Raw genomic sequence first — 14,095 nt, 5'->3', positions numbered from 1 at the left:
CGAATGATGCAAGGGGAGCTATAGATTTAGGAAATCTAGGTGATTTTTTGAGGCGGTTTTCTATCTGGACGGAAGCAACTTGGTTTTTGCATAACGATTATCTCACTAGAATAAGTACCTAGATTTATTTTATTCTTGTGAAAACTGCACGTTAAAACTTTTAAGTTCATACACTCAGGCTGTGTTCAACAAGCACTACTAGTCAATAAAAAGGCAGTTTACTTTTATTGTTGGGTTCAGCGAAAAGTAATATGAAACCCTAACTTAAGGTTTTTACCGAGATTTAATACTGCACTTGCTCGAAAAATATCATCTATACAATTCATCAAACTAATAATTAAAAGCACCACGGCAAACAGAACGTGTTGAAAACTTTGTTGAGCGTATTGAACTGCTTCAGCAGTCTAATGCCAAATCTGCCGAAGAGAACCGATACCGAAGTAGCCCGATATTTCATCACATATTGATAATATGCAGAGCTTGACACTTCAAATCATTTTCGAAGAGTACTGCGCAACCTGCACGTGAACTTGAGGTATTATTCATTGTTTATTGCTGGGCATGAGTTGTAAAAGAAAAAAAAATCTTGATCATTCTTGTTCATTGTGCACTTTTCATTCAGGTCGATACTATATTCAAGCATAGTTCTTACTCTGCTATCATATTGTGTAGAAAGTTGTATAGCGAGATGCCAGAGCAGAATCAGCCTTGTTGAAATGAATTGACTGACGGGGAATCAAATTGTTTTCAATCTAATGGGTTGGTGATTTTTGATCCATGAAACCAGTCAATTATTTTAAAGATTTTAATACCAGCTACTGTTCAATTTCTTGCTACTACTTCTATTGCCCGTTAAAATAGTTTACAGTCGAGAACTAAATTTTCCCTGAACAGTAACTATTAGAGCAGCTTGTTTTTTTTCAAACGAAAATGTCCCACTTTTTGTAGAATTCAGTGTGGGACTAATCCTTCATTCTCGTTGAATATTACAAAACTACGACAAATACCTCTTTACAAAAATAGGTCCCGCTTACAAAAAAACTAGCCAAAGCGAAATTCGGTTAAACATTTCCAGGGAATTGTAATTGGCGATAATATTGGCCGAAGGCAGAGCGAGGCTCGAGTAGTAAGCGCAAAACGGGAGGGGTGAAACGGCATACACACAAGCATGAATTATAATTATCATGTCACTTACTCTCAATTGTGATATTACTAATAGTAAAAGCGCGGAAAACAGCCGGGCGATATCACAAAAGCTCAATGTTTTTAGGTCGCAGTGATGAGTCCATTATAAAAAAGGTCAGATTTACCAGAAAATGCTTCTAAAGGCCTCAAAACCGAAATAAAAAATAATCCTAAATTGAGGGCCAAAATATCAGCTCAGAATCGCCGAAAAGGGCTTCTACAGGCCAATATGAATAATAATCCGTAATCCTGAGTCACGGATATTAGGCTCAGAATCGCCGAAGAGTGCTTCGAAAGGCCAGAAAAAAAAAACAGAATAGAAAATAATACCAAACTGAGCACAGAATAGTCAAAATGTACATCTAAAGGTCAGAAAAGGCTAGAATAGAAAATGATCCTATATTAGGCTCAGAATCGTCAAAAAGGCTTCTAAAAGCAGAAAAAATCAAAATAGAAAATTATGTTAAATTAAGCTCAAAACCGCCGAAAAGTGCTTCTGAAGACCAGAAAAGGCCAACATAGAAAATTATATCAAATCAGCCTTAGAATCGCCGAAAAGTTACCTTTAAGACCAGAATAGGTCAAAGTAGAAAATGATTTCAAATTAGACTCAGAATCGCCGAATAGTGCTCTTTAAGGCCGAAAAAGGCCAAAATAAAAAATGATCTCAAATTGGGCTCACAATCGCCGAAAAGAGCTTCTTGAGGCCAAAAAAGGCCAAAATAGAAAATAATCGCTAATTGAGCATAGAATCGCCGCAAAGGGCTTCTAAAGGCCAGAAAAGGCGAGAATATTAAATGATCCCATATTAGGCTTAGAATTGACATAAAGTGCTTCTAAAGGCCAGAAAAGGCCAGATCAGAAAATGATCCCAAATGGAGCTCAGAGTCGTCGAAAAGTGCTTGTAAAGGCCAAAATAGGAAATGATCTTAAATTAGGCATAGAATTGCCGAAAAGTGATCCTTAAGACCAAAAAAAGACCAAAATAGAAAATGATTCCAACAGTGCTTTTAAAGACCAAAAAAGGCCAACATAGAAAATGATCCCAAATCAGCGAAAAATCCCAGAATCACCGAAAAATAATCCTCAAGACCAGAAAAGGCCAAAATACAAAATGATACCAAATTAGGCTCAGAATCGTCGAAAAGCGTTTCTAAAGATAGAAAAGGCCAAGACAATCCTAAATTGAGCTCAGAATCACCGAAAAATGCATCAAAAGACGAAAAGTTCTTCTAAAGGCCAGAAAAGGCCAAATCAGAAAATGATCCAAATGGAGCTCAGAATCGCCGAAAAGTGTTGCTAATAATCAAAATAGAAAGTGATCCCGAATTAGGCTCAGAATCGCCAAAAAGTGCTTCTAAGGGCCAGAAAGAACAATAAAAGAAATGATTCAAATTAGGCTCAAAATTTCCGAAAAGTGCTTCTAAAGGTTAGAAAAATCCAAAATAGAAACTGATCCCAAATCAAGCTCCGAAAACTTGTAATGAAATGAGAAAGTTAGGCCCTTTCCAAAGCTAAGGGATAGTTGTTTGGTTATGCAAAGTGCTTATAGGTAGGGAGATATCTATACCTACAAAGCGCCATTGAAATCTGAGAGACTAAACTGAAAGATCAAAGTGGCATCGTACGCCAATTTTCAGTTTCCGAGCATAGTAAGCAAAGCAAAGCCTTGGTGCTACATTCCGATTCGGAACTCGACCTTCTGTTTATTATACACAGACTTCGCAGCCAACTGTTAAGTGTACAGGACAATTGCGAGGCCAGCGCTACGATCCTACTAACACTAACAGTCTCACCCGAGCCGAGACTCGAACCTACAACTGGTTTGTTAGGCCAGCATCGTACCTCGAGACCAGCTGGGAGGGTGCTCCGAGCATAGTATCGACCTTAAAAATATCAATATAACAAGTATTCGAACATTTGTTTATGTTAAGTTTTACAACTAAAAATGGCAATTTTTAGATAGCGTTGAGCATCAACTTACTGTTTCTTGGCGTCCCACTAGTTACTAAAAACTTGTCTTTTATATAAATAGATAGAATAAATAAAATAGATAGATAGATTTTGTTAATGCCAAACGGTATTGAATCCACGAATGGCCGACTTCGAGTCACTACTTCGAATTTTCAAAAGCACAAGACTCGGTAACAGTTAATGCGTCATGAAGCAAAAAACTTCGAAGTGTCGAGCCACCACTTCGAATTTTTTTGCTCAGCCGTTTGTGGTTTCACCTTAACAAGCATCTACAATATGAAAATACTGCATTAATAGCTTTAAGTTTTTGTTCCACAAACATGTAAAAAAGTTCATAGTTTTTCGTATTGGACATATAAACTCCCGATTTTTGACGCATCTTTATAATATATCCTGAATTATTACTGTGGTTCTTGAAAATATAAATAAAATATTATTCAAAAATTAAAACGAAAATTATATTTATTGATATTTTACATTACAAAACACCGTGAATATCATTACAATTGCATAAATTGACGTCTTCAAATGGTAAAATTATAGTCACAATTGAGAGCCGGATTGGGAAAAAACATTTCGAAAATGTTGCAGCTAGTAGGACCTGATGATCACTAATTTATTCCACATATGGTACAGATATCATAATGATCTCTTAGCTTCCCAGCACGCATTGTATTAGTTCACTTTACAAAGTGTGAAAGGAGTTGAAAATGAACCAAACAACAAACAGCTGTCAAAATTCCCGCAACGATTGCGAAGTAACTTCTACGCTAAGTTCTACGCGAATGGCGTGATTTTTTTTCACGAATTGTGCCTTTGAACTTGTTGTGTGTTGTTGTTTACTTACACATAGAGTTATATATGTATTTTTATTCATATATTAACTTAATCCTCTCGCTAGGCTCAAAGTAAACGGCGATAATAAGACAAACAAACCTGCAGTTAATGTGCGTTCATCAGTTATCAAAAAGTGCCGTGGGTTAGTATTATGTCATTCATGATGTAACTCGGCTCGATCGAAAAGTGAACGCGGGGTGAGGAAGCGTTGGAGATAAAACACCACTACGCGATCGAAAGAAACTTTTTTATTCTTGAGTTTTATCTTGTGAGGTACTATAATATACATGATACATTTTATAAAGAGCGGATGTTTGTGTTGTTGATAAATAAGGCTAATTTTTCTTTTTGAACGAATTCATGAAATAATTTCAACAAAATTGGTCAATTTTGTTGAAACTAAAAATTCAGCATTTAAGTTTCGACAGATTTCTCTACTCGAAAAACAAAAATGGTTCATTTTTCAAATTTACGAATAAAATCAAATTGTGAGTGTGTACAGAAGGTGCACCGCATCGGAGAAAAGCAGGAACCGAAAAAACCTTGCACTCGCTGGTACGTGACTTTGCAGCGAAAAAATTGCAATTTCAGCCAACCAACCGAATGCCAATCGGAAAGGATCCGACAATAATGCAATATAACGTGTCCACACAGCCCGCCACCACGCGCTGCCTGTGCCTTCGTCGTCGTTGTCGTCGTCAACCAAACCAACTCTAACGGACGGCGGCTGCGGTACGCCCGGTCTGCTCAGAATGAATCACAGAAACCGTCCGCATAAATCGTTGATGTCTTCTGTCAGTATCGCATCTCTTCCGTTCCGACCAGTGCAGCTCAGTGTGCAAGGCAAATGCATTTGATGAGCATCTCTCTGTGTTGTATTTTACCGCCCGTTGTCATCCCATAGGCGCATCTGCTGATGGTATTCTGAACTCCCACCGGTCTCATTGTCCTGTCCCGGTGTCGGCCGAGATCCGCAGGGGTAGGGTAAAGTCAGAGGCGTGCAGCGGATCCGCACATGTTCGTCAACACAGTCGTCCGTCCGTCCTTCCGATCCGATGATGATTGCACAGCTATTCACCGTCACCGACGTCGCCGCCCCACTACCCACCGCCGCCGCTTTCCATGATTGACAACGATACGGGAATGACGACTTCGAAGGGGGTAGGCAGCATCCCTCCATAACTGTCAAATCATCAGACATCCGTCTTATTCGATGTTTCGCTTTTCAAAGATCCGCCGCCAAGGGCCCTCCGCGCGGTACCACGAGCGCACATGTGTTGTTGTGCACGCGGCCGGCCCGCAAGATAAAATAAAATAAAACCTTTGCCGGATGAGACCCCGGTCGGTGCCGTGCGCGGTCATATAAATGGTTTCGTAGAATCATTAATTCTTTTCTTTGGACCGACGAGGTTCTTATTACTGATATTGTTGTTACTGCTGCTGTTGTTGTTATTGTTGGCACCGTGTATAATCTGCCCGTATTCACCCTCCACGATAGCTTTTCAGTTCTTCTTGATGCAAGCCTCACGTGAAGCTGCCCAATTTTACACAGTGCCGGATTCGTCATTCGAGAACTCCAAGCGTAGCTTGATCTCCCCATCCCGGGTCCAGTCCTGGCTCGAAGCCGTGAATGAAAACGGAATCATGTGGCTTTTGCTCATTGGGACGGTGATTTCCTTCGGCATGCGTTCGCCAGTTGGCTTGCCAAGTCGTCCGCTCGAGATGAATGATTAGCTAGGATAATTAACTGATGAGCTGCGGAAGCAGCGCAACAAATAAAAGAATCCAATTGTTACAGATCCAGAACATTAAATGGATACCGTTGCGAGCGAGTTATTCAACAATGGCTAATTACGAGCGCATGCAGTATCGATTTTACGCAATTGGGCATTCCCCGAGAACCTCATTCGCGCAGACAATTTCGTTCGAATTTCCCCCTTTTTCCACGCTCTAGTGCCGAGAGCTGGTAAACCAACTTGTCAGAGAAATTCGCTGTGCCTCGCAGCCACACCGTCCGAAATTCGACACACTGGGTTCAATTCTGCCCGGATTAGCCATGGCTGTCGCATTTTTACCGTGGAGGCCAAACTCATCAGCCTGAATTTGAAGTGTGAAGGAAACGCTCAACCGAATCCGCGGTAGCGGCAACCTTTCCCGCCTATGGAAGGCATTATTAAATACCAACCAACCAAACCAATTTTGGTCGAAAAGATCCACGCCAAGCAGGGACGCACGGTAGAGGGAGAGAAAGCGGCGAGAGACAGAGAAAGAGTGCGTGACGTCCAATCAACACAACCATACAAGGCGAAGGCCGGCCACTTCTCTGATACACGGTGACGGCAATGGCGGCGGCGGTTTGCCGGGGAATGACGGCCGATTTAGCCCCGTCTGGCCAGGGTAATAACCTCTAGGGGGGAAAACGAAGAAGAAAACTTCGTACCGTTCCTAATTAAAGTGATAGTCGTCGGGATTCCGGTGGAGTTCACGCACGTGTGTGGATCTAGGCAATGCATTCGCTAGGGTAGTTCGGAAGAGGTTCAAATCTACACTACTTTTTGCAGGACACACGCTTTTCAGTTGTTCAGAATAGAAGAAATTAGTATTAATTCGGAATGGCCTTTTTGGATTCCTTTTTACCAAAATTGGAAACATTTTCCATACAAATCATGTATCAGCAATCAAGCATCATCAAAAAAAAAAAATAGTATTGTGGCCACACTGCTCTAATTTCAATCAAACTGTCAGAGCGATTTTATTCTGTTATGTTTACAATCAATTCAGCTTAAGTTTTGTGCGATAGTTTCTTCCTCTGCTCCCAGAGTTTTAAGTACTTCAGTTCGACATCGGACCGGACAAGATCCGAAACGTTCGTTCCAAAATCCAACCAGAAGTGAATCCAGTATTCAAGAGTTTGTCATTTATTCATTCGTCACCGCCTTCTTATAGTGGACTCTTCAATGAATTCCGATCAGAACGGAATTTCAGGCTGTTTGAAATCAATCGAACTGCTCATTCTGATAAAAGGATACTAAGATATAACCTATTGAAATTGATATCAGAAATTTATAACATCTGGATCAGTTTTGGATTCGTAAAGAAAACCTTGTTATTATGAATTCGTTTCGTACAAAAGCTTATTAGAAAAAAAGGGCTTGAAGATTTTTAGAATTCACAGGTACAGATTTGCATTCTGTTGGAATGTTTATTACTGCGTATAATTACGGTCCTATTACTTTTATAGAGACAGTGATTTGTAAGCTTATAGGAAAAGCTCATAAAACAAGATTGCGTATTCATAGGCCAAGAACCAACCCTCGTTTTCTTCCAAAGTTAATTAGGGCAGCGCCGATTATGTTTCTCGTGGTAAACCTGCACCAAATTGCACCGTAATCTTCAAGCTACCAGTAGCAGTTGGCCGGTATGCCATCGCAAGAATCAACCTTACTGCCAAGAGGCAAACGCTACCCGTGCCGTGCGGTACCCTGCTGCCCCGAGTACAGTACTGAGGTAAGTGCCTCGTTCCATGTTGAAAAGTCTTGCTCTGCACGGATGAGGACGTCTTGCATCCAACCCGTGACTCTTCCCCCCAAACCCACACAAACTATCGCGGCAGTTTTCATTTCACTCGCTTTCGAGACAAAAGTGTGCTCGATTGCCGTTAAAAACGAACGAAGAGAAGAAAATCTCTACCAGGAGACCAAGTTTTGTTTCTTATTGCCGACACCGACGCCGCCGCCGCCATCATCGCGCTTCTGCTTTATGATTTTTACTTTGTGGTTCCGTTCTCGAATATGCACCGCAGTACACAACTCGAAATTGTTGAGTGTTGTTGTGTGTAGGAGATAGAGGAAGTAATGCTGTGGCATATATTGCTTAGTCAGAGGGCTCTTTTGATGCTTAGTGAAATTCGGTGCATCATATTTTTTGTGCTCTAGTCAATGAGAATTCTCGTAAGTAGATTACTGATCCAATTTTTTAGAGTAAAAATGTGAGGCAATCTAATTGTGTCCTGCAAACTGACTAACTTCAGCATCTTCTACCCAACCATTGTTATCAGATCTTTTGTGTAGCACGGAAACTATTGAAAAAATGCTGCGAACAGAAAAGGACAAACAAAAGGCCAACTGTTACAGATTAGCGTGTCAGAGAACTCAAGTTGATTACTTTTTCAAGCTGACCGAAAGGGGACATTTTGTGAGAAACATTGTTTTCAGTTTTTGGCTCTACCTGGTTCTAACTTTCCGAGTTGAATTGATTGGTTGCAAGAGAAGGATTCAATGAATGCAATGTTTTTGAAATGGCGTGTGCAAGCCAGAGCTTGATTATTTTCCTTTTTTTCTGAAGAAATCGTTCGAAAGTCCTTTCTAGGTAAGTTACAAATTACTTGTTTAGTTGCCATAAGAAGGGCAATTTTTTGTTCAAAATTGAATATGATACTGATCGCAACCTTTGTGCTGCCCCGACAGTGGGGGAATCAAGCACACTGGCAACACACACTGAAAATACTGTTTTCACATCTAGTAAATTAGACGGTCGTGGCAGATTTTGATTGTCAGGATCCAGCACAGAATGCTTGCTTGTGTTGTCGCCAAAATAAGGCAAAGCTTCATCACGGGGAAGAAGGCGGAAGCCATAAACCGGAAAATCGAAACGATTGCTGCTACCGCGCTGCTGCTGAGATATGTAAGCAGCCGGCAAGTGATTTGTTTAAGCCGAAAGCACATTCGGAAGGCCAGCTGATACTGGCGCAATTCGATATGCTACTGCTAATATAGGACCGTCCATCCGCCCCACCAACTACCAAAAGAATGTAATTAGTTTTCCAGAAGCAGGCTCTTTTCTAGCCCAGAGAGTGCATTTCCAGCGAGTTAGGCATACTATTTTGTCGACCTTTTTGGGGAAAACCAGCAAGCGACCAATCAGAGGACTTAACTCTCGTTTTAACAAGGTTTGATAATTTTCAATAGTACAATAGTTCGTCTAATCGAATAACAATAGATGCGTGTATTATTTTCCAATCGATTACTGCAAGAATGAAGGAAATCGGTTGAAAACAAACTGACTTATAAGCATTTAAAAAGGGAAAATTTTTGTCCCCGTTTATAGGTTTTTATTTACACTTCTATAGAAAGCTTGATCTATCTAAAACTTGGTTGCCCAAAATGTGGCATATTTTCGTCAATAAACACGTAGAAAAAAAACTTGAGATATCATTTTGCAGCAAATTTATTATTATACTTGCTCTTGATTATCGCCCAATATTGTTCAATTGAACGAAAATCTGGGCGATTTGGTGGGTTGATAGCTTTTTCGATGATATCAATTCCATTCTCCTTGCACCAATCCATGACTTCCTGGCTGTAGTGGCAACTGGCCAAGTCAGGCAAGAGCTTCACCGAACCGTCATTGGATGAACGGCTAAATCCGCTTCCGAAGGCACTGTTCCTTGAACACTTGGCCATTCATGGTTGATCTGGCGATAAAAACCGCGTTTTTTTTTACATATTTTACATATGTCTCGTACATCAAACTGCAGCCGTCGAATTTAATCAAGACTTTCTCATATAGCATCCTAGTGCGGCGTTATGCAACGAGATTCTGCTTGAGGGTCCTGTTGGAGTGTTTTCTGGCGTGACGTGACCACAGGCCTTCACGCCGACAGATTCGTCGAACAATGTACGGTGCCGAGAACTTCTTAGTCAAATCACGCAGGGTGATCCTAGGGTTCGTTCGAACTGCTCTGCAGACTTTCAATCGTAGCTGCTTGTCAATCGTTTCACATCTGCGGTTGCTGTGATCAGCGCAATCCAGCGCTAGAGTGTCAATGAATGGTTTCAGCACGCTGTTCACGGTTGATTTGGAGAATTTGAGACACTTCGGCTTACGAGGCACTGGTTTCTTGCAAGTGGATTAAGTGTATCTAACTTTAGTAACAGGCCTGGTGGCGGTCAACGATGTCAGAAATAGATATTTTAGTGAGCGAGTTGATGGAAAAAGTAACCAAACAGTGGCCAAGAATCGAGAGAAATAGTGACCAAAGGTTGGTAAAGAAAGAAATTAAGCCGTTTCCTAAACCACGTGGTCAAATTTTAATCAGTTGTTATACTCCTACATTTCGTGGTCTTTTGGTCAAGCACCTGTCTCCTCCAGTTTTAAATACGTGGTTTTGTTACTGTACATAATAATGATTTCGCTCAAGTGTATGTTAAATAGGTCGGGAGAAAATTGAAGAGAGAACAGCAGATAACAACGTAAGATAAGTGTTTTCCTTCTATTTTTAGTGATACCGCTTACCGTGCATCGCACGTGCTGTACAAATAAATTATTGCGCAGCTCAGTCACTGGTTAATTCGAGAACAATACAGGTCGGACTCGATTACCCGGAGTATCGGAAACATTTATTTTACTTATATGATGCATTTCTACGGGAAAATGAGGTGAAGTCTTGAGAAGCGAAATAAATTAATTAGACAATGATTGATTTCACTTTACTCGGCCATGTCCCAAACATGCCGGAAGGTACAGAAATGGTAACAAACACTTCTGAAAAGTTTTCTATCCTTGAAAAAACTTAAAATAAGAATTAGAAACAACAGAAAAAGAATTAATCCGGATAACCGATACCGCAAGATTTTTTGAATTATGTTTGATGTTTCGTCTTCTCTAAAGAAATCCCCATGCAAAATTTCAGCTTATTAGTGCAGCAGCCCCTTTTCCAGACCCTTATATAGTCACAAAATTCCATTCCCATAGACCGAGAGACATTCGATGCATAATATGCTTTTCCAACATTCCTTCGTTCGAATGAAGTGCTGATACTACACATCTTGTTTCCCATGGTAAACAACGACGGCAGCGATTAAGTAGAATATGTTAACCAAAATAAATCTAGCAATTGATTTCGGGTGGTCGTTATCGTCGTTAGGACTTTTGTATTACAAGTTCCTGGCAAAGGTCTAAAATTTTAAATCAGCCTTTGCAATCAAGCTTTGGAAAGTCGTGCTATCCTGATGCCAAAAATCTTAGAAATATATAAAAAGGTTGACATCTGATGTAATCGCAATAACATATTTTGAAGTTTTATGCACTCCCATGACGTTTGGCTTAAATGATCAATTTAAACAATTTCATGAGTCTGCCTTTTTTCATTAGGCTAAAAAGTGAAACTTTTCCGCCGAGAAATTTGTGCTTCCACCGCTTTGAGGCACGACTTCCAGAAGTCCGATTGACCTGAAAGTTTTCATGGCGGTTTTGTTACTGGGTATGGCAAATAAATCATCTAGAAAAACTAAAAAGTCAGGGTGAATTTTCACTATGAAATTTGTAGTTGAAAAATACTGAGTAAGAATGATTTTTTCTCTAAAGAGGAGCTTTAAGTAACGATAAAAAATCGATTTAGTGCTGTAAGCATGGCAACGAATATTACTAAATTTTTAGTTCTGAAGCGTTGTAGTTCTTCTGATCTCAAGTATTTGTTTTATAAAATTCGGGTAATGGCATAACTTTGTTACCTTCATCCTCCTGACTTTCATCTACTTAATACATGCGCGTCGTTTTAACAAATTGTTCATATTACATAACCTCATAACCACAGGCAGATTGTAAAACCTTAAAGCGCTTCTAAATTTTCTATAATAAGATCTGACGGTAAATCGACCAAGAATTCATTGTTATTCTGTAACAACAATAATAACTATTGACTCGACGAAATGGTACAAAAAGTAGGCCGAAACAAAACTTCTGATGAGGATATAGAAAATCTTATCATCTCCTTGTGCTTTCATGTTTTTGAAGTTTTTAATATTAGAACGTACTTCATTCAAGTATGTTTCCAGTACCTCTTTAGAAATTTTAATTTAATTATGATTACGCTTGGTATACGTTTAGCGAAATGAATAACTACGTAACCATTGTCACACTAATTCCTAAATCTTATTATTTAGGTCGCGGTCTTTAAGCAATCTCAAACTAAGTGTACAAACCCGCCTCAACCTTCGCTAAAATCAAGCCAACCTACCTGTAAACTGCTTATATCCGCCGAGAATTTTATGCTTCCACCATTTGACGATGTTCCCGGCCATGATCGTCTTTTGTGTCTGCTGCGTTGGGCCGACGACTTATCAGCCAGCCAATGGATACTTTTTTGCGTTGTTTTTTTTTCTCGCTTCTGCTCGGAATTTTTCGAACGCGCACAAATCAACACAATTACCCGAAACTACTGCTCTTTTATGCGCCAGCCACTAACGGGTGATCATCATTAATGTTGGCTTCATACTTTTTTCCGGCCAAAAAAGTGTGATCTCTTCAATGCCAAGATTCACTCAATTTTCCCCACATTTCCTCCATTTTTCACCGACACATTTATTTCATCAAAACACACCATTTTTCGCCTCGAGCTACGCACGCAGGCCGACGCAACTATTTTTTCTCTCTTTCTCTCCCTCTGTGCTTTCGCCTATTTTCCCGTTCTTTTTCGTTTCTTTCAATAGGCAGGTAAGTTATTCGAAAGATTATTTATTTCGTTTCATTCCTTAGCGTGCTGCTTTTGATGCGTAGAATGTAGAAAACCCCGCACAAAATTCAACAACACACCGAAAATTTCGACGTATGTTTTGAATTCTTTAAACTATTTACTACGATTCTCCGCGTGCTTCTCCGACCGCTATCGGTGTACCAGAGTGATGAAGAGGGGCGCGATACCTGTGGGACGAAAGCGCGCGGGTGGATAGCTATCTATGAAGTCTATGAAGAATTTTTCGTTCCGATCCTCTTCCCCGAGAGGTATAGACAGGCAATCCGAAAAGATCTCCGCGCTCAGGAAAGAAGTGAAATATTTTGACCCCTTATCCGTACAGGCGGGCACCGACAAAAAAAAAGACACACCGACAAATATTATTCTTCCCTCGCGTTTCAAGCTCCTTTCCACACACTGTCCTCTCGGTCCCGTGCGTCTGTTATTAATTCAGAGAAATTTTTACAACTTTTTGTTTGTGTTGCCTCCACGACACCTCCTTGCACTGGGTTGTCTCCGTTTTCCGACAGTCCACAGCGCGTACACAACACAATGCCAATAACAGTCGTCTTCGTCGTTCCTTCGTTCCACGTTACACACGAACTTGAGTAGAGTTTTTTTTCGTAAACACACACGTTCGCATACTCCTTCGCAGCACTAAAATGGTCTCGATGTGTGCAGACCTCGGGTTCACGTAGCTGTCAATTTCCACACAAAATAGTGCAAGCATAACACCAATGGAGGCGCGTTTAATTGGCGGTGCTTTATTGTTCAGTATGTATATCAAATTTAACAAGACACCGTTTCTGTTCCTCCAGTCCTGCCTTTTCTAGGGCTGCCGCCCCATTCACAGAAAGTTGCCTCAAATTCTTCACTAACAACCGTTCATCACAGTCAGTTCGAATCCCTTCAAATTATTTCACCTCCGAAGCAAATACTCGCATCGAAACCAAACAGATTGTTTTAGTTGTACTCCGCCCGTTCAGGAAATAGTTGAAGATGCAAGTTGTTCAATTTCGTCGTTGATATCCTTGAATTGAGCAAGGAATTGAATAACATTTCTCTATCCAAATAAGAATATACAGAAAATGTACACGCGCACACTAACGGCAAGCACAGTCCGAACAAGTGGGTAGTTGAATTGGTACTGACGGCGAGCGACGACACGAACGTTCCCCGTACCCCGCTATATGGAGCTGCTGCAGGCAGGAACGAGATCTGCAACACCATCACTTGGACGGAATGGGCGCCGAGTTTTCACGACGACAAACAACATTTTATGCTGCTGCTGCTGTTGTTGTTGCTGTTGCTGCTACGCAACTCTATGCTGCCGTACCGTCGTTCGTCGCTCATGTATGAATGAGTCAACATAGCATCCCTCCGTTCGTACGCAGACACGTGAAATCCGTCATACCGTCATGCTGCGCTCGTGTCTTCCACGCTCGGTCGGTGGTGTTGTTATTTTTGTTGCTGTTGCTACGTCGTGTGGAAGAGTGGTTGTGTGAGCAGAGCAGCACAGTAGCCTGCCCATGAATGGGAGAGGGTGGATGGAAACCGAACCGAAGCGCTACGCATAGTTTCCATGTT

The 14,095-nt window shown here is 40.8% G+C and overlaps 1 protein-coding gene across 1 annotated transcript in view; it reads right to left on the bottom strand.

The window, feature by feature from the left end:
* The window catches only part of LOC129731850 (protein naked cuticle homolog), a 92,349-nt gene extending 78,679 nt beyond the window's left edge, over positions 1–13,670 (bottom strand). Inside the window, exon 1 of the mRNA XM_055692199.1 lies at positions 12,014–13,670. Coding sequence (XP_055548174.1) covers positions 12,014–12,077 — 64 coding nt within the window. The 5' untranslated portion in view covers positions 12,078–13,670. The remainder of the gene's footprint in view (positions 1–12,013) is intronic.
* Between the last annotated feature and the right edge of the window lie 425 nt (positions 13,671–14,095).

This window comes from Wyeomyia smithii, chromosome 3 (genome assembly GCF_029784165.1).
Source record: "Wyeomyia smithii strain HCP4-BCI-WySm-NY-G18 chromosome 3, ASM2978416v1, whole genome shotgun sequence".
Classification (NCBI taxonomy): domain Eukaryota; kingdom Metazoa; phylum Arthropoda; class Insecta; order Diptera; family Culicidae; genus Wyeomyia; species Wyeomyia smithii.
Note: the sequence above shows the minus strand (reverse complement) of the source record. Positions and strands in the feature narration are given on the sequence as shown.